General features: G+C 42.9%; 1 protein-coding gene and 1 long non-coding RNA gene across 4 annotated transcripts in view; one reads left to right on the top strand and one right to left on the bottom strand.

Moving 5' to 3' along the window:
- LOC135109809 (uncharacterized) overlaps positions 1-5,302 on the bottom strand; it is a 43,602-nt gene extending 38,300 nt beyond the window's left edge. The window contains exon 1 of the long non-coding RNA XR_010272908.1: positions 5,055-5,302. This is a non-coding gene — a long non-coding RNA (uncharacterized LOC135109809). The remainder of the gene's footprint in view (positions 1-5,054) is intronic.
- The window catches only part of LOC135109807 (mucin-22-like), a 51,756-nt gene extending 32,506 nt beyond the window's left edge, over positions 1-19,250 (top strand). Inside the window, exons 1-10 of one of the 3 annotated variants that reach the window (XM_064021509.1) lie at positions 2,623-3,129; positions 7,616-7,758; positions 8,544-8,661; positions 9,287-11,865; positions 12,261-12,337; positions 12,638-12,738; positions 13,072-13,224; positions 13,692-13,807; positions 16,904-17,058; positions 18,029-19,250. In XM_064021509.1, the coding sequence (XP_063877579.1) occupies positions 7,647-7,758; positions 8,544-8,661; positions 9,287-11,865; positions 12,261-12,337; positions 12,638-12,738; positions 13,072-13,224; positions 13,692-13,807; positions 16,904-17,058; positions 18,029-18,187 (3,570 nt within the window). In that variant the 5' untranslated portion in view covers positions 2,623-3,129; positions 7,616-7,646 and the 3' untranslated portion in view covers positions 18,188-19,250. Of the gene's footprint in view, positions 1-2,622; positions 3,130-7,615; positions 7,759-8,543; positions 8,662-9,286; positions 11,866-12,260; positions 12,338-12,637; positions 12,739-13,071; positions 13,225-13,691; positions 13,808-16,903; positions 17,059-17,237; positions 17,393-18,028 lie in introns of those variants that run through there. The other 2 variants (XM_064021510.1, XM_064021508.1) reach the window with 2 other exon arrangements.
- The last annotated feature ends 124 nt before the right edge of the window (positions 19,251-19,374 follow it).

A 19,374-nucleotide genomic window follows, 5' to 3' on the forward strand; every position in this document is an offset into this window, starting at 1 on the left:
AATAAACAAGATAATCCATTTGTTTTAGTCTACCTACCTGTCTGTGTCTGTACGTGTTTATTCTATTCTAGTCTGGTTCAAATGGCTAAGAAATAGTGAGTTAATGAGTGAATGATCGCAATAAAAAGAAATAAAGAAGATAAAGGATTTGTTTAGTCTAGCTACCTGTCTCTTTAAGTGTGTTTCTTTGATTCTTTCTGTTTTTTCCAATCAAGCTTGTATAATAGAAAAAAAGGAGTTAAAGAGTGAATGAATGCAATGAGAAAAATTAAAACAAGGTATTAGTTTTGTATGGCCACCTGTCTCGCCTGTCCGTCTGTCTGATTGTCTGTTTATGGGTACGAGTTGGTTTGATATTTATGTTCTGGTTCTTAAGATAAAGAGAGAGAGAGAGAGAGAATTAATGAATGAATGAATGCAACGGGAGACAAATAAATTAAGTCGGTAATGGTTTTAGTTTGGCTACCTGTCTGTCTTTTCCCTCTCTCCAGGTGCGTGTTCATTTAATTCCTTCAGTTCTTATAGCAATAAATAAGTAAATAAATAAATAAATGATTAAACAAATTAAAAAAAGGTAATTAATGAGAGAGAAATAAAACAAGGTGAGATTATTGGTTTACTCTCGCTACCTGTCCATCTCCTCTGTTTCTCTAAGTGTGTTTATTCATTTAATTCTTTGTTTTTATGTTCTTATGGCAAAAAAAAAAAAAAGACAAAACAATAAAAGAAACAAGAAGGAAATAAACAAGACGAGGTACTGCTCCAGTCTGGCTACCTGTCCACCTTTTCAGTCTCCTCAAGTGTGTGTTCCTTAATTCCCTGTGTTCTTATGTTCTTACAGTAAAAAACTCAGACAATATAAAAAAGAACAGCAAGAAAAATAAACAAGGCGAGGTATAAGTATTAGTATAGTCTGGCTACCTGTCCATCTTTCCCTGTTTCTCCAAGTGTGTGTTCATTAATTCTGTGTTCTTATGTTCTAATGTTCTTATACTACAAAAATCAAACAAGAAAAAGAACACTAGAAAAAATAAACAAGGTGGGGTATTGGTTCAGTCTGGCTACCTGTCCATCTTTCCTCCAGGTTCATTAATTCCCTGTTCCGGGTCTCTCTGGGTTCCTTTCCACGTGGTTCCAGCCCAGGTGGTGCCAGCCACGGCAGCGCACCTGGCGAGTCTTGTTCATGTGCTATCTTTTACACACATATTTCTCGCCTCACAGTCTCTCTCTTCTTGATTATTTCCCTCGGCCAATGTCTCTTCTTTTTCTTCTTCGCCGTCTTCTTGGTGTCTTTTAGTACATGTTCCTTTTCTTTTTCTTTTTTTTTCATAATTTCTTCTTCGTCTTCGCCTTAGTAGTTTTTTTTTTAAGTATTCGTTCCTCTTCTGCTTTTTTTTCGTCCATCACTTCCTCTTGTTCTTGTTCTTGTTCTTCTTGTTCTTGTTCTTCTTCCTCCTCTTCTCCGTCTTCTCCTTGGTATGTTTTAGTACTCGTTCGTTTTCTTCTCTTTCTTTTGCTTCTTCTTTTTTTTCTCCATCACTCTTCCTTCTCATCTTCACAATCAGTTCTCTTGCCTCGCGTTCTCTTTCTCGCTGTAAATACGTATGTGCTTTTTCATTTTCCCCCTCCTCAATCTCAATTACTTCTTGTTCCTCCCCCTCCTCCTCTTGCTCCTTTTCCTCCTCCTCTTCCTCTTCATCCTTACTCTTGTGATATACCTTTGAATCTACAGTCTAATATTTATTTACTTAGGAGGAGAAAATAACAAGAAAATAAAAGAATAACAAACTCGCTCAAATTTTAAACCTAACAGAAAACGGAAGACAAGGTTATGACTTAATTAATGGAGGATTGCTGGGGGAGGAGGAAGAGGAGGAGGAGGAGGAGGAGGAGGAGGAGAGGAACTCGTGGAAACTCTTATACTGAGACGTGGTTGGACTCTCCGTTACAGAGAGAGAGAGAGAGAGAGAGAGAGAGAGAGAGAGAGAGAGAGAGAGAGAGGACTTGGTGACATAAACAAAAATCGTCCTTGTACTAACCTTCATACCAATCACATTCTCTCTCTCTCTCTCTCTCTCTCTCTCTCTCTCTCTCTCTCTCTCTCCATATCTACAAACAAACCTAACAAAGACCCAGACGGTTATTACGATGATAACGAAGATGATAATGAGGATAATAAAAGTAAAAATAAGAATAGGAATCAAAATAAAAATAAGAAAAACATAGAGAGTACAATAACCTCTCTATTCATTCACCTCACCTTCTTTATTACTCCTCCCCTTTACACATCGCTCGTATTTTTCCTACTTGCGATGTAGGGGAGGGAGGGACGGAAGGAAAGACGGAGGAAGAGATGGAAGGATGGATGATGGGGAGATAATAGAGGAGCAGGAGGAGGAGGAGGGGAAGAAGAGGAGGAGGAGGAGGAGGAGTGAACGAAAGTGGCTCTTGAGGAAGTGAAACTGACGTCCTTCTGAGCGAAACTTTATGGACTTTCCAGAGCATGGGAGGGGGAGGAGCGAGGAGGAGGAGGAGGAAGAGGAGGAAAGTGGCGAGGGGGAAGGAGGAGGTGGAGGAGATGGTGGTGGTCTGGATGGAGGGAAGAAGGGGCAAGAGACTCACTCGCTCTTCTTCCTTCAGTCGGTGGTGAGTCTTTGTGTGGGCTGGGTGTGTGTGACGCCGCCTCCTTCTCTCTCTCTCTCCCTCACTCACTCACTGGCTCACTCTACCTCGCGGCTCAGAAGTGGCAGACAAACCCGGCAGTTCTTGAGTTCTTCTACTTGTTATTTCGCCAAGGGAGAGGAGAGAGGAAGAGGTGCAGAGGAAACACTCGCAATAACGTGATATGACAGAAGCACACGCGCCTGCACATGAAGACGAGCTGAAGTGAGAGAAGCACTTCACTAGTGGACTTAGCGCTGGGTGTCCGTGTGTGCAAGTGTGAGAAAAGTGTGTACACGCGCCTACTGTGTGTGCTTGCGTACCATGAGCCGTACACGCACCTAGACAGCACGCACACACAACACACACACACACACACACACACACACACACACACACACACACACACACAGACACACAGACACAGACACACAGACACACACACACAAGGATCGACGACCTGAAGTGGTGAGTAGTGTAGAGAACAATTTCTTGATTAGTATCTTAAGGTATTTTTGGCTGACCCACACACGAACTTGCCTCCTGCCCCTCACACACACACACACACACACACACACATACACACACACACACACACACACACAGGCACGCATTTAAAGGAGTGTCTTATGTCGAGGAGTAGCAGATGAAGAAGATTAAGCTGAACCGAAGGAGTTTGAGTGTGTTCTCAGTTGGGCGCCCGGGGCAGGGTGGTGCTGGGTGGGTGGGTGGGTGTTTGGGTGCCTGCCTATCTGACTGGCTGCCTGACTGACTGACTGGCTGACTGGTTGGCTAAGTGTCTTTCTCACAGTCATTGGTAGCTCCTCACTTCATCCAAGAAAAAAATGTACAACTTTTCGTTCACTTGGCCAGCGAAGGGAATGTGTTGAGTGGAATGCAAGTGTGTGTGTGTGTGTGTGCGTGTGTGTGTGTGTGTGTATGTGTGATTGATGTTTATGTTACACGCTGTACCTTAAAAAAAGAATGATAATGATGATGGAGAGGAAAAATCTTCTCACTTCCTTTACCACAGAGAAGTATTGATCAAAATCGCACCCTTGTCCTTTTCTCTTTTGTTTCTCCTTTTCTTTGCCAGTTCAAGTAAGAAAGAGTGCAGGAAAATATTCGCTATTGTCACTTGATCTTAATTCGCGAGTAGATAATCTTGATAGATGACAATTAACTACCTATCTATTAATTAAAAATGAACCTCAAGAAATTTTCCTCCTTTCTTTACTAATTTAAAATAAGAATGACCGCATAGAAGTACTTGATTATTATTATTTCTTGACCTTAATTCACGAGTAATGATTAATAAGTACCAGCTACATACCCACTTAACTACCTACTTACACACACACACACACACGCACACACATGGAGGTCAAGGAAGGCGTTCATGAAGGTCAATGCTCGAGACAAGGTCGTTCTGAAGGACCAACGGAACCATCTTGGCGGCGGGAGGTTCTTGTCGCAGTACCGTTCCTACACTGAGACCTGATGGACAATCTTATTCGCGGCATGGTCATCTGTCTCTCACTTATTCTTATCTTCGTATTTTTATTTTTTTCGTGTTATTTTCCGCGATTCCGTCTTATTATTTTCTCTCTCTTGTCTCTCATCATTCGGTAGGTTTTTTCTTATCTTTTTTTTATTACTTTATTCTTCTTGTTCTGTTATCTTTGTAATCATCTTTCTTTTTATCTATTTTCTGTTGATTTTCTTTGAGTTCCATGGAATCGGTTCACTTCATATATCCAGAATGCTTTTTTTTTTTTCTCATGATCTCATCTCTTCCTGCCAAATACTCGTACGAGAACATAATAATAACGAAACTAAAGATAATATCCATCACCGATCCATTATGGTGATGAAAATAACGCCTCGGTCTTATCATCATTATCATTACTAGTATTAGTAGTAGTATAGGTAGGATACACCCAGAACAACAGACAAACAGCAACTAACGGTACTGCCAAACGTGTTCACTTCTTGCCCCGAGTGTGTGTGAGAAACATTGAGAAAAAGTAACACGAGGATTCTTGCCCCCACCACCACCACCACAATGTTCATCACTCCCTCCCCCACCCCCAAGATCTCCATCGCAAGCCCCCCGCCACCGCTACGACCGCCACCACCTTCACCACCGCAATCCCCACCATTACCACAATCTTCACCATCATCGCAATCATCACCTACACCCCCAGTCACCACCGCCGTTAAAATGGTGACAATAACAACATCGTTAACAGCGTAATTGGCAAAAACAACAACAGTAATAACATTAACACCAGCAATAACATAAACATCAGTAACTACAACAATAACATCAATAAATCATCATTAGGATCAATAATAAATAAAGACAACGATAAATTAACACATTACTATACCTGAGGAGTCGAGTGGAGAGAAGAGAGAGAGAGAGAATGACCAGAAAAAAGAAAGCCGGTGTATTTTCCTGTTTTCCAAGTTTTCACATCCATTTAACTGTTCTTTCTCCCTTCCCTCATCTTTGCTGCATCCTCTGGTCGCTGGCGGTGGTTAGGCAAGGGAAGGAAGGGGCTGTTAAGGCACGGCACACGGTAAAAAACACCACAACACCATCGCTGCACCTGAGGGAAAACGAACGTACCTAAGTTGCGCGAGTTTACTGAAGACGGTCCCCTGATCCTTCTGTACGGGGTTACTATTCAGTGTTCGATTTTTTCCGTTTTAACTTATACTTGCATAGTAGATCCCAGTATTGCTACTTTTTAATATTCAGTAATAAAATGCAATTTTTTTTTCCTTGCTTTCTGGTTGTATTGGTGCGTTTATATTTGATGGGAAGGAAGTTGTGTTGACTGTACGGTGTTACAAATATATAACTGTTTCCGTTTCTAACAATTGCTTTATAGAATCCAACAATGTTCTTTTTAATCTCCAATCAACCAATGGTTATTTCGTCCTCGTTCGTGCAAGAGAGACGTTTTAATATTGAAAACATGAGAAATAGTTACCAGACACCAGCGTTTTCTATGGATGGCACAGGAAAGTTCTCTATTCCTTTTCATGGGTATTCTTAAATAAATACCCAGAAACATTTACTAATAATGTTATTCGAGTTGGCTGTGGGTTGCGTGTCTTCAGCATGTAAGAGTGTAACCTGAGGACACTTGTAATGAATACTGGTGATGCCGCGACGAGGAAATGAGAGAAAAAAATAGATAAAAAGCTTTCATCCATCGACTTTCAGAACTTTAATTGGGCACAAACACGACAAAAACTTACCACTTGCAGAGATGTGTATATTAAATCATATCATGCAAAAAAAGCGGATATTTATGCATCACTTGCTAATGAGAGACGACATGTAAAGATTAATTGCGAAGCTAGCATATTTGAGGTCCACCAACACATCACAGACTAATGAAACTTCCACAAAAAGAGAAAGAGAGGTGGAAAAAAAGAAGAGGGAGGATCCTCGCCTTGAAGTCCTGAGAGGGAAAAGATAATGGCAAGGCTCAGTGACCTTGACGAGGCCTGGCCACTGAGTGTCACGTGATTTTACTTTCAACGAGAGAGAGAGAGAGAGAGAGAGAGAGAGAGAGAGAGAGAAAGAGAGAGAGCGAGAGAGAGAGAGAGACGCAAATACATACTTACTGCAAACATACGTGAATACATAAACAAATACAGGGCAGATTTACTGACATGCAGAATCTTCAACTTGAAATATTTTCTTTCTTTAAGCCAAAATTAGAACTGTTTGTACATTTTATTCGTAAAAATACACCTACCGTTTTCTTCTATTAATACCTTCATTTTTCTTATTCTCCACCTCCTTCTTCCCTTTTTTTCCTTCTTCCTCTTCTTCCTCGCCATCACACGACCACTTTCCCGCTATGAGACATCTGCGCTGCTTCCCCACGAGAGCCTCCGTCCAGAATTCTCTTCCCTGAGAGAACTAATGATGGGAGAGCAGCTAACGGGAGACTGTGGGGAGCTGGAGGCGCTCACAGCCACACACACACACACACACACACACGCATACTCACACACTGACGGCAGTTAAGGAGAAGGAGAGATAAAAAATTCTCTAAACACCACAACTATTTCTACTACTACTACTACTACTACCAGTACTATCCATACACAGACTTCCCTTACAACATAAACACACAATATGACATAACACCAAATAACGTGAAACAAATGAGATAGAGATGGACTGGACTGAGCTGGGAAATGACGAAATGCAAGGAATGGGACAAGGCCAGTTCTAAGTTCCTGTGTGTCACGGAAAAGGGCGAAGAGGCCTCATATAGAATCATAATAAGGGACCCACGTCACCGCCATTGTCCTAACTAAGTCGACGGTCAAGGCTGCACCTCTGAAAGTCAATGAAAACTCGAGACTGGGATTGTTATTATGAATGTGTATGGAGAGAGAGAGAGAGAGAGAGAGAGAGAGAGAGAGAGAGAGAGAGAGAGAGAGAGAGAGAGAGAGAGAGAGAGAGAGACTACACGTTTGAGTTATTTATTGAAACTATATTTGCTCGTAATGTTATTTTTTTTTAGCAGTAAATGACAAGTAATTAATAACTAGTGTCAGTACAACTACCACTACTACCACCATCACCATCACCACCATCACCACCGCCACCGCATCTTCACCACCATCGTAAACCATGATCATCACCTCATTACCATCACTTCGTCATCACCATCATTACCTTGCCCATCATCATAAACCACCACCATCACCACTATTAGCATCACTTCATCATCATGGTCATCATCATTATATTCACCATCACCATCATTCATCATTCACCATCAACCACCACAACTTGCAACATCTTTATCCTTACCACTACCATCACCATTTCCTCCATCAACACCACCCTCACTGCCCACATAACGCCACTTTCCTTCCCCCATCACCTAATACCTTTCTCTCTCTTCTCCCGCAGACTGCCCATCATCTTCAGCGTCGCCGTCAGAATGTCTACCCCCGCCAGCAGGTCGAGGGGCCTGCTGCGAGTGGCGTGCCTGTTTGTGTGCCTGTCCGTGGCCGCCTCCTTCCCTTTCGCTATCCTTCGAGGTAGTCGCTATGGTAGGACAAACTGGCTCTTTCTTTTCCGTCTCTATGTCTTAAGTTTACTAATTGGGTTGTTGAAGCGTCTTGTTTTAGCTTAAGGTGTTCTTTCTCTTTTCTTTTATCTTCTTTTTTTTTTTTTGCTTTTTCTCTTTTCCTTCTTGTTTTTTTTTTCTGCGTTTATTTTTTTCTCTACTTGTCGTTTTTCTCCTCCTCGTTCTCCTTCTTCTTTGTCAGTCTCCTTCTCCTTTCGCTCCTCTTTCTCGTTCTCCTCCTCCTCTTTACGTTTGCTCTCTTTTTTTTCTTTTCTTACTCTTGTTCGTTTTCGTTCTTGTTCTTATTGTAAATTCATCTTCTTACCCATAACATTACGTATAATTTCTTTTTCTTCTCTCTCTTTCTTTTTCTTCATTTTTTTTTCAGTATTGAAAGGTGATGAAGATGGTGATGATGATGGTAGTAGTAGAAGTGGTAGTAACAGTAGTAGTAGTAGTAGTAGTAGTAATAGTAGTAGTAGTAGTAGTAGTAGTAGTAGTAATAATAATAATAATAATAATAATAATAATAATAATCTAACAACACGAAGCATGAAAACGAAACTAAATAAACTAATAACAAAATAACCAAGAAAACTAAAACGAAAATATGAATAAAAACTTACTTAGCCATAAATACTCCTTCGAAGCAATACAGTGATATAAAACAAAGACCATGACCCCAAGTACGATAATAATGACGAATGTAAGACAGATGAAATAACTCCAACCTATAGAATGTCCAACCTGACCTGACCTTACCTGCAGGATACTCTCGCAACATCAAGCCAGTCAGATGCACCGCCAATGCAGAGGAGGGCACCTGTATGTTTGCCTGGGACTGTATGAAGGCTAAAGGATCGCACCTGGGCACGTGTATGGACAGGTGAGTGGACATAGGGACATAAAGTAAGGGAAGCTGCAAGAAGCCACCAGGGTCTCCACGTGTATTCCCTGTGTGTCTTTTATGTGTCTCGGTCAGTAATGGGTTTGTCCTTTTTTTTTTTTTTTAAGTTATTTGTCGATTTGCTGTTTCGTTGTGTCTTTATGTCGGTTTTGTTTAACTGTCGATTAATCCTCTGCTCTGATCAATTGTATGTTTATTCTCTGATTGCTTTGGTCATTAGCTGATTTTATTCTTTCATTGTTTTGGTTTTCTGTTGATTAATCCATTAATTGTTTTGGTTAACTGTTAGCTCTCTGATTGGTTGGTCGTGTTGAAAAACCATTTAAGTAACAGTTTTGGTCAATTGTCGGTTAAGCCTCCAGTTGTTTTGGTGATGAGTCAATTAAATATTTGATAATTTTGGTATTTAATGGATTAATTCTTTGACTGCACTGGACAATTGTCAAATAACCCTTCAATTATTTCGATAATTCGTAGACTAATTCTTCCACTCATCCACCACCTATAACCTGCGGTCTTACCACACACCTCCACTAACCCATACACAAAATTAGGTTAGATTAGGTTAGGTCAGCATCGTATTAACGTCCACCTTTTCCTGCAGCTTCTACTTCGGGTCATGCTGCAAGCTGCCCAAAGGTACTAACATCACTGAGCTGCCCAGCGACGTCTCCAACCAGATCGACAGCTCGGAGGAATCGGACACGACGCAAGGAGAACCAGAGGGTGAAGGGAGTGACGCAGAACATAGCGAAGTGAGCGAAGGAAACCCAGAGTCAACTTTACCTGAGGAAGCTGAAAAACCAAGGCCACAGATCCCTGGTTTTGTTGACCCCACTAGTACTACTTCCCCGGTTGATCTCGGCCCGATAGAACCCACGAGTGAAGGAGCAGCAGGAGGACAAGACGGCATGCAGGGGGATGAGACAGTAGGAGAACACACAGACAGTATAGAAGATGGCGTACAAGGGACAGTAGGAGGACAACAAGAAGACGGAGAAGGACAAGAAGATGGTGTACAAATGATGACGGGAGGACAAGCAGGCAGTGCAGAGGGTGGAGAGGGAGGACAAGTTGATAGTACAGAAGATGGTGTAGAAGGGACAACAGAAGGACAGACCGACAGTGCAGAGGGGGCAGCAGAAGAACAAGGAACAGCGGGAGGACAAACAGGCAGTGCTGAGGATGGAGCGGGAGGACAACAGACAGTAGGAGAGCAAACAGACAGTACTGAGGAGGGAGCGGGAGGACAACAGGCAACAGGACAAACAGACAGTACTGAGGAGGGAACAGGAGGACAACAGACAACAGGACAAACAGACAGTACAGAGGAGGGAGCGGGAGGACAACAGACAGCAGGAGAAGCAGACAGTACAGAGGATGGTGTACAAGGGACAATAGGAGGACAAGAAGCAGCGGGAGGACAAGACGCAGCGGCAGGACAAGACGCAGCGGCAGGACAAGACGCAGCGGCAGGACAAGAAGCAGCGGGAGGACAAGACGCAGCGGCAGGACAAGAAGCAGCGGGAGGACAAGACGCAGCAGTAGGACAAGACCCAGCGGGAGGACAAGACGCAGCGGGAGGACAAGACGCAGCGGGAGGACAAGACGCAGCGGTAGGACAAGACCCAGCGGGAGGACAAGACGCAGCGGGAGGACAAGACGCAGCGGGAGGACAAGACGCAGCGGCAGAACAAGACACAGCGGGAGGACAAGACGCAGCGGCAGGACAAGACGCAGCGGTAGGACAAGACCCAGCGGGAGGACAAGACGCAGCGGCAGGACAAGACGCAGCGGTAGGACAAGACGCAGCGGGAGGACAAGACGCAGCGGCAGGACAAGACGCAGCGGTAGGACAAGACCCAGCGGGAGGACAAGACCCAGCGGGAGGACAAGACGCAGCGGGAGGACAAGAGACAGTAGGAGAAGAACACACAGCAGGAGAGCAAGGGACAACAGAGGGAGAAGAGTCGTCCACGGTAGGATCTCTCGCTCCCACTTCTGACGGAGAGGCAGAGGGGGAGACCCCGACGCAAGGCACTGAGGAGGACCCGGTGGAGGGTACAGAGGTGAGCGTGGCGGTGGACCCCTCCCCCTCCTCAGGCCCTCTGGATCCCACCACTCCCTCCGCAGGCCAAGATGGAGGAAGCGCTGAAGGAGAGGCAGGAGGAGTAACTATAAGCGATGATGAAGGCGTTGAAACAGTGACCGAGACTTCAACAGTTACTGAAGGTGTTGAAGGGGTAGACGGGGGAATCACTGGAGAAGGTGAGGAAGGTAGTGAAGATGGTGGCGAAGGTACTGAAAGTGTGGCGAGTACTGCTGTGACCCAAGAACCACAAGTTCCCTCTGGTGGCGAGGAGGACACCACCGAAGTACCAACCTCGGAGAAAACTGACGTAGGCGCAGCAGGTGGATCGACTCCTGTTGACATCGCTTCCCCGACCCCTGTGGGAGCTCCAGGCACTGAGGCACCTCAAGAGGACACCACGACAATACCCTTGGCCCAAACAACCATATCTGAAGAAGGACGCCCTGAAGGAAGCATCCATGAGGAAGGCGTGGATTCCTTGACCACTCTCCGTTTACCAGAAGGCCACCACACCACCACCATGTACTCAGACTCTCCCGCCACCACACCCAGTCCCGCGACTGGTGAAGTGGAGACGACCCCTTCAGTAGTCACTCAAGAAACGACCCTTCCGAGTATCCTTCCTACGACCCTCATCCCCGTCGCCTCATCATCCGAGGACACAAGTTCGTCCAGTGAGTCCACGGCGACGACTTCGAGTCCAGAGACCACCACGATCTCCTCAACGTCCTCGGAAACGACCACAAGATTCGCTCCGATCGTCTTCCCCGGACCAACCGCCGGCACGGAGCAGCCCACAGAGGGACCTTTATTTACGACCTTTAGACCATTAGTCGTACGGCCGATAACGAAGCCCACATCCACTACACTGAAGCCCCAACCCACCACACCGAAGCCAATAGCCACTACACTGAAGCCACAGCCAGACAGCTCCGAGGAAGTAACGCCAAGTCCGAGCGTACCTTCAACCTCTCAAAAACCGGATTCTTCTTCAGAGGTGGGTGGAAGCGGCAGTGGTGAGGCAGAGGAGGGGATACAGGAACAAGTGGACCAGTTACTGGAGATGCTCAAGAATGCAGACGCTAAGGACAGTGAGTGATCGGTTTGTGTGTATTGTTACAGACACCTGACTAGGGCACAGCTTCATGAGCCCTGGGTTTGACGGATGCCTTTCCTATCTTTCTGTTACTTGTTCCGTTTGACCTCAATGCAAAAAAAAGATTAGCATACGATAAATGAAGTCTTTAGAGTTTACTTCGTCACCAGTAATGTTTATGACTTTTTATTAATTGTGATTCCTAAGAAAACTAAGGTTCAGATTGAAACTTTAACATTTTATTATCTGTTTCATAAATAACACTTTCAAATTGTTAGAAGCTGCAACTCAAAGGAAAAAATAAGTTCAGATATAAACTTTGAGTCATCGAAACACAAGAATACTCACTCCTGGCCCTTCCTTCCTTCCCCACCCCCCCACCACCACCAGTCTGTGGTAGGCCGGTCTATCCTATGCGCAGGATCGTCGGAGGTGAGAAAGCCTTCTTTGGGGAGTTCCCGTGGCAGGTGAGTTAACTTTATACAAGTAGCTTCTCTTTTTCTTTGATTTAATTCAGTTGTTAAATATTGCTGCTAATTGGTCATAAATTTTGTTTACTAATTAGATAATCATGTTTATCCTTATATTGCCTTTCTTGTTCTTCCATCAATGCCTCGAAGGAGGAGTAAGGTAAGGCAGCACGGATCACATCTTACTATTAGCATTGTACTCTTCATTACTTGCCCGTTTGAAGCGCTATCAACGTTCATAAATGACCTAGACATTGAATTGCAATGCATATTTCCTGAGCCGCATCTCCTCCACAGGTATCCCTGAGGCAGTGGAGGCACGTCACCTTCCTGCACAAGTGTGGTGCGGCGCTGATCAACAGGAACTGGGTCATCACTGCTGCCCATTGCGTTGAGAAGTAAGTTAAGACATTGCTATTAGTTCGATGTCTGTAGTGCTGACAGACTGACAAAGCATTGGAAAGGATTTTAAGCTAGCTTTTTATTTATTTTTTTGTTTCGTAGCTAATGCGTGTACTTCATAATGATCTACGTATCTTAACATGAACACACAAGCAAAAATGACCCACAAACATTTACGACCTACGAACACACTCCAGCGTGCTACAAACACACCTCAGCCCCTTCTAAACACGCCCTCTCAAGTCACCCACAAACACATATCCCAGTGACGCACGAACACACACACGTCTTAGCGCCTCACAGGCCCTCACTGTATGTCTTCCCGCCAGCGTACAACCAGAGGAGCTTCTTATTCGCCTCGGGGAGTATGACCTCGAGAAATCGGATGAACCGTATCCGTTCCAGGAGAGGAGCATTCAGATTATCGCCTCGCATCCCCAGTTTGAGCCCCGGACCTTCGAATACGACTTGGCCCTCCTCAGGTGAGTCCAAAATATGCAAGTTTTATTTATTTATTTATTTGTTTATTTTAGTTAATAAGAAAGACACTAGCTTAAGGTGACAAAAAGAACGAGAAAGTCCAACTGAGGTGCTAGTCCCTAAAAAAAAGATTAAAAGGATCATTTCAAATTGGAGGATAAGTGTCTTGAAACCTCCCTCTTGAAAGAGCTCAAGTCATAAGAAGGATGATATACAGAAGCAGGCAGGGCGTTCCAAAGTTTGTCAGTTTACCAGAGTTTACCAGAAGGGATAATTAATGAAGGGAGGACAGGTATGGTTGGGTAGATGAAGAAGACATATATTTAACCAGAATACCTTAGGATTCTCTCTAAATCTGCCTTGCAACTATTGGTCAGCTTGATTTCCGCGCTAAAAAAAATGAAGAAAAAGAAGAGAAAGAACTCCTCATTACTTTTCCGCGTTGCTGTAAAACCTCCATCGCTTCTAGGTTCGAGAAGCCCATTGAATACATGCCAAACATCATCCCTGTCTGCATCCCTCAAGACGACTACTCCTTCCTCAACGAAACTGGCTACGTCACGGGATGGGGCCGACTGTATGAAGGTGAGTTGCTGACGGGAACTAAAAGGGGAGCGAGATGAGAGGCTGTGGGAGGCAGTAGGAGGTTGTGAAAGACTGTAAGAGGATGTGGGAGAATGTGTGAGGCTGTGAGAGACTGTGGAAGGGTGTTGGAAGGCTGTGGGGAAGCTGATGGGAAGCTGTGGTAGGCAGTGGAAGGCTGTGGGAGGATGGTGGGAGGCTGTGGTAGAATGTGGGAGGCTGTCAGGAGGGTGTTGGAAGGATTTGTAAGGCTGTGGAAGGTGGTGAAAAAGCTGTGGAAGGCTGTGAGAGGCTGTGGAAAGTTCTGGGAGGCTGGAAAAAGTTATGGGAGAGTGTAAGTAGACCTAAGGAAATGAGAACGTGACCATAATGAAAAAGCCTAAAGGTAACCTGGATTTAAGGTATGAAACTATACTGGAGGGTCTGGAAGCTTACGTGAAGGGTGCGGAGGGGCTGAGAAAGTTTGTGTGTGGGATATGGGACTATAATGAAGGGTCTAGAGGTTTGTGTTGGGGTTTACATTGGGGGATGGTACTGTAATGAAAGGGTTGGAGGTTATTATGTGTTATTTATGGTGTATATATGGTGTGTGTGTGGATCTCTGGGGATATTTTTTAGTGTGTTTTGCTTGTTCAATGTTATAAATGTACCTTAGTTTGTTGTTACAATACTCTTAGATGTTTTTAATGCTTGTTGTAACCTGAATGAAATATAAATCTCCCTACAGCACTTGATTAACGATTGTTTTGCATGGTATTAAGACTCACTTTTCTAGTTTATTTGTTACTCATTTTTAAAAGTGATTTAATTAATATATTTGTATATTTGGTATGTATATAGAGATGGAAATTTCTTTTACAATTATGCTTCATTCATTTGTATGTAAATATGATTCCTTTATAAAGAAGCTCCCTTGAAATATCTAATATATGAAGGTATTTATAAGTGAAATTTCATGATGTACAAAGTGATGCATTTGGTTCCGTAATTCATGTTTCTCTCCACCTTCATGTCGTGCATGAAGAAACTAGTTTGTTTTATAGTTTTTTTTTTTTCGTATTCCTTAATCATTTAATGAGACTTATTAGTTCATTCACATGCCTGATCTTTATCAAATGCATGCTCATATTTTGCACCTCTTTTCTTCTAAAAATATTGAAATATGTATTGCTAATCTTAATTTACTATCAATGATTGTAACATTCCACTCAAACGCTCACTAACGTTTCAGTTTCACAACATTTATCTTGTTTGCACCCAATAGTTTCACTCTCTGTGGTGGTGATTCTACCTTAACTCGTTTTGAATCATAAATCATTTTCACGAATCTTTGTCGTATTAACCTAAAAGAGAACACTTGTGCACTGGCTGATAAAAAAGTGTGAATTTTGCTTTTCCCCTGCAATTATTTCCTTATCTTGTATTTGTTTTCATTTGTTTTTGTTGCTTTTTAATTTCTGTCCTTCATATTGGCTCTTGTTATCTATCGCCTAGTCATGATTAGAAAGTATTCACTTGCTGATGGAAAATAAGAATTCTGGCTTTCATCTATGGTTAATTTCTTACATTTGCATTTCATTCCTTTATCGTTTCACTTCTCTATTTTTTTTTTTACTCCTGTTACTTACTGCATTATTCTAAAACAACTATCCGCATATTTATAAAAAAGGGCATGCATTCTGCTTTTTTATTTCATTTGTAATAATTTCCTTATCTTACATTTCCTTTCGTTCTCTGTTGCCTTTTCATTTCTGTCTCTTCATCTTGCCTCCTGTTGTACATATTCTCCACCTAGGACAAGAGGACGACATGGAGCAAATCGTACACACATTGACAAACTATCGTACTGTACATATAATCAGTACACGGCAATATAACTTTCTTTTCCCAAATTCCTGATAAAAATACTCGCATACTGCCTTGACAATCTCTGCATCTTAATCTTGAACATAAGTAACCTCTGTACATAGTAGAATCTACCTGTTCTAAACTCAAATATGTATGTCTGTAGTTGCGTGAATTTCATTTGAGTAGATTGGCTGAAGGTACAAAAAAAAAAAAAAACTGAATTTGTTATATATCGACAGTTCATCAACGATCTTCTTTTGCTCAACTACACTATTTTTTCCCTTAACAATCAGCTACAATAATTTCTATTTTTTTTATTTTTCCTTGACGACTATTTTCATTAATTTCGAAGCGCCACTATTATTATACTGTAAATTCATGAACGCACCTCACTTCTTGACATTCTTCCTATATGGACTGCAACACCACAACAGTACCTTCAACCTGTGCACCAGGTAAACGTTGCTGTGTGTATATAGAGACGTAATCACCGGCCATAGCTGACATTACCCCAAGCTTGGCCCTGCATGCTGAAGGCTTTGTCCTCACCCGCAGCCACTACCCACCACACTCCCGCCTCACTACCGCTTAGTTTTTCACCTGGCATGACACTTACACCTAGATTTGTATGGAATCGTGTGTGTGTGTGTGTGTGTGTGTGTGAGGACGTGATTAAACTGAAGATAGCTGGATGAGCGGGGTGGCGAGAAGGAACAAGATACGAACCGATTAAATCACAGTTATTGTAGCGGGAGAGGAAGTTTAGGAGGCAAGATTTAAGATGTTTTGGTTACGTGATGAAGAAAAAAAACCAAGAACGTGAAGCAAGGAAGGTCATGGAAGTGGATATAATGAAGATCCAAAGACGAGGAAGACCGAGGATGAGATGGCGAAGATTGCACTGCTACAGGATATGAGAGAGGAAGGAATACATGAAAAGCGGACGTGAGATAGAAATAGATGGAGAAGGATAATCAAAAAGGAAACAAATAAAATAAAACAAAAATAAACAAAAAAAACAGCGACCACGACTAGGCACTAACGAAGAAGAAGAAGAGCAAGAACAAAAAGAACAAGAAGGAAATAACAGAGAAAAAAGGAGAAAAGGAGAAGAAAAAGGAGAACAAGAAGTGTGTGTGTGTGTGTGTGTGTGTGTGTGTGTGTGTGTGTAGAAGACTTGACTAGAGAGACCAAGACACCACCGCACCCAAGACTAACTCCTTCCCTTCCCCTCTCCTCCTTGCCCTCCAGACGGCCCCCTCCCCTCTGTGCTGCAGAAGGTGACAGCGCCCGTCATTGCCAACCGGGACTGTGAGCAAATGTACAGGTTGGCAGGTTACGTGGAGCACATCCCCAACATCTTTATCTGTGCGGGCTACGGAGAGGGCGGCAAGGACTCCTGTGAGGTGAGGCACTCCTAAAATACTTAAGTTTCCCCTTTAGGACTTCAATTTTTTTGGAGTCTACGGGGAAATTACAGCGAATCAAATCCTTTCATTAAATCCCCGCCGTTCTTTCTTTTTCTTCTTTCTCTCCCTCTCCTCTGTCTCTATTTCCTCCTCTTGTCGCCACTCCTGTACCATAGACGGGCCCCTCCACGCCAAGATGCAGAAGGTGATGCTGCCTGTGGTAAGCAATGAGGAGTGTGTTAAGATGTACCTGAGGACCGGCGGCCTTGTAAGCATCCCCAGAATCATGATGTGTGCGGGATATGACGAGGGAATGAGGGACGCCTGCGAGGTGAGTGTGTGGAACCTTTCAAGAGAAACTGTTCTATCGTGAATCTGAGACTGAGTGGCTCTTGCAGGATTACAGAGATCAATTAAGAACATAAGAACATAATGAAATAAGGAAAGCTGCAAGAAGCCACCAGGCCTACGTGTGGCAGTCCACCTATTATTTTCATCCATAAATTTGTGTAATCTTTTAAACTTCCCTTATGAATGTACTGATAACAGAGTCCATTCTATTTCAGATTTAAGTAGATTCAGATACACGCCAGGACTAGTAGAACCATGAAAGACGGCCATTGTAGTGCTAAAACTCCTTTCTAACTCTTGCTATGGTCGTCTTCTGTCAGTATTAGATCACTGTAGCAAATTATTAGACTGTGCGTAAGGAAGAAAAGAATATGAAGTTAATTCCATCTTTGCCAAACTACAGAAGTAAGATTTTTAAGAGGCTGTAGTACAAAAAAATTAGTCTTTTAAGAGGTATACATGATTATGAGAAAGACTGACTAACACTGAAAGACTTAACTCGACACTAGAAACACATACTGAGTCAACACCTGTCATCCACCACTGTAATCCAGCCTTGGACGTTGTGACACGCAGATCTCAGTGTGACAAATGCTAAAAGTGTCTCTCCTTGCAGGGTGACTCCGGTGGCCCCTTGGTGATCGAGAGGAACGACAAGTGGGATCTGGCGGGGGTCATCTCCTGGGGTATAGGATGCGCCCTCCCCAACCAGCCAGGAGTCTACACCCGGATATCAGAATTCAGGTCATGGATTGAAAAAATTATCGTGTTCTAGTTAATGTGACTGACTGACGTATTACCTTTGGATTGACTGGTTGATTGGTTGACTGGTTGATTTGGTTGATTGGTTCCCGAGTGCGCTTAATATTGATTTATTTAATATGATTTTTGTTTGCAAGTATTGTTTGTGTTTCTTTCTTTTTTCTTTTTTTTTTTTTTTGGTGGTGTGATGCAATGTTGTGATGATCTTGGTGTTGATTTGTTTAACTGTCTATCTATTCACCTATTTATTTATTTATTTATCTATTTATTTATCTACAGTATTCGTCCCCTTGTCTTATATAAAGTTTCGATACTCTCTCTCTCTCTCTCTCTCTCTCTCTCTCTCTCTCTCTCTCTCTCTCTCTCTCTCTCTCTCTCTCTCTCTCTCTCTCTCTCTCTCGTTGTTAGCCAAGATGATGGGTCCTAATATGTTAGTTGTTGTTGTTTCTTGTTGTTATTGTTAATATATTCTCGTTTATTTATTATAACTCTCTCACTGGTGATATATACGACGTGCGTGTACGTGCGCGCGTGCGTGTGTCATTGATTAGTAAGATACGAATATAATTTTAGCGACCAGTATGAAATCACTGACGGAGTTTTAGTGATAAAAATAGATAAAAAAAAAAATAACCTTCCACTACTCGTACATTCTTATCACGAGGCTGAAAAAAAATAACAGTGAACTTAGTATCAAATAAATATCCCATGAAAGATGAATATATATTAGGAATTCACTGGAAAAATAGACCTAAGATGAAAAAAAAACAAAAACTATCATGACTTTTTTTCTGAAGGTGTAAAAGTGAGCTGTGTTTTATGAGGATCGAGTCCCACGTGTGGCTCTCCTTGTAGGTCTCGATCCTCCTTTGTCTCCAGGGAAGGGTGTTCAATCCCTTATAACACTGGCATTAGATCGCATGTTTCGTAAGAGGCCGCGAGTCTGTGTGTATGTGTGTGTGTGTGTGTGTGTGTGTGTGTGTGTGTGTGTGTGCGTGTGGCGTCATTCTTGTCATCGCTTTTTCTCTATTATCATTTGTTCATTTTCATCACAATAAACGGGAGAAAATATTTTAAATGTGTCTGCTTGTTATTCCCATTCCTGTCCGGCATTCCCATTCCCTGTTTGTTATTCTCATTGCCTTTACATGTCCCTCCGCCTGATGATTCTTGATGCGTTCAAAATATGCCTTTACTATT

This window comes from Scylla paramamosain, chromosome 19, assembly GCF_035594125.1.
Source record: "Scylla paramamosain isolate STU-SP2022 chromosome 19, ASM3559412v1, whole genome shotgun sequence".
NCBI lineage: Eukaryota > Metazoa > Arthropoda > Malacostraca > Decapoda > Portunidae > Scylla > Scylla paramamosain.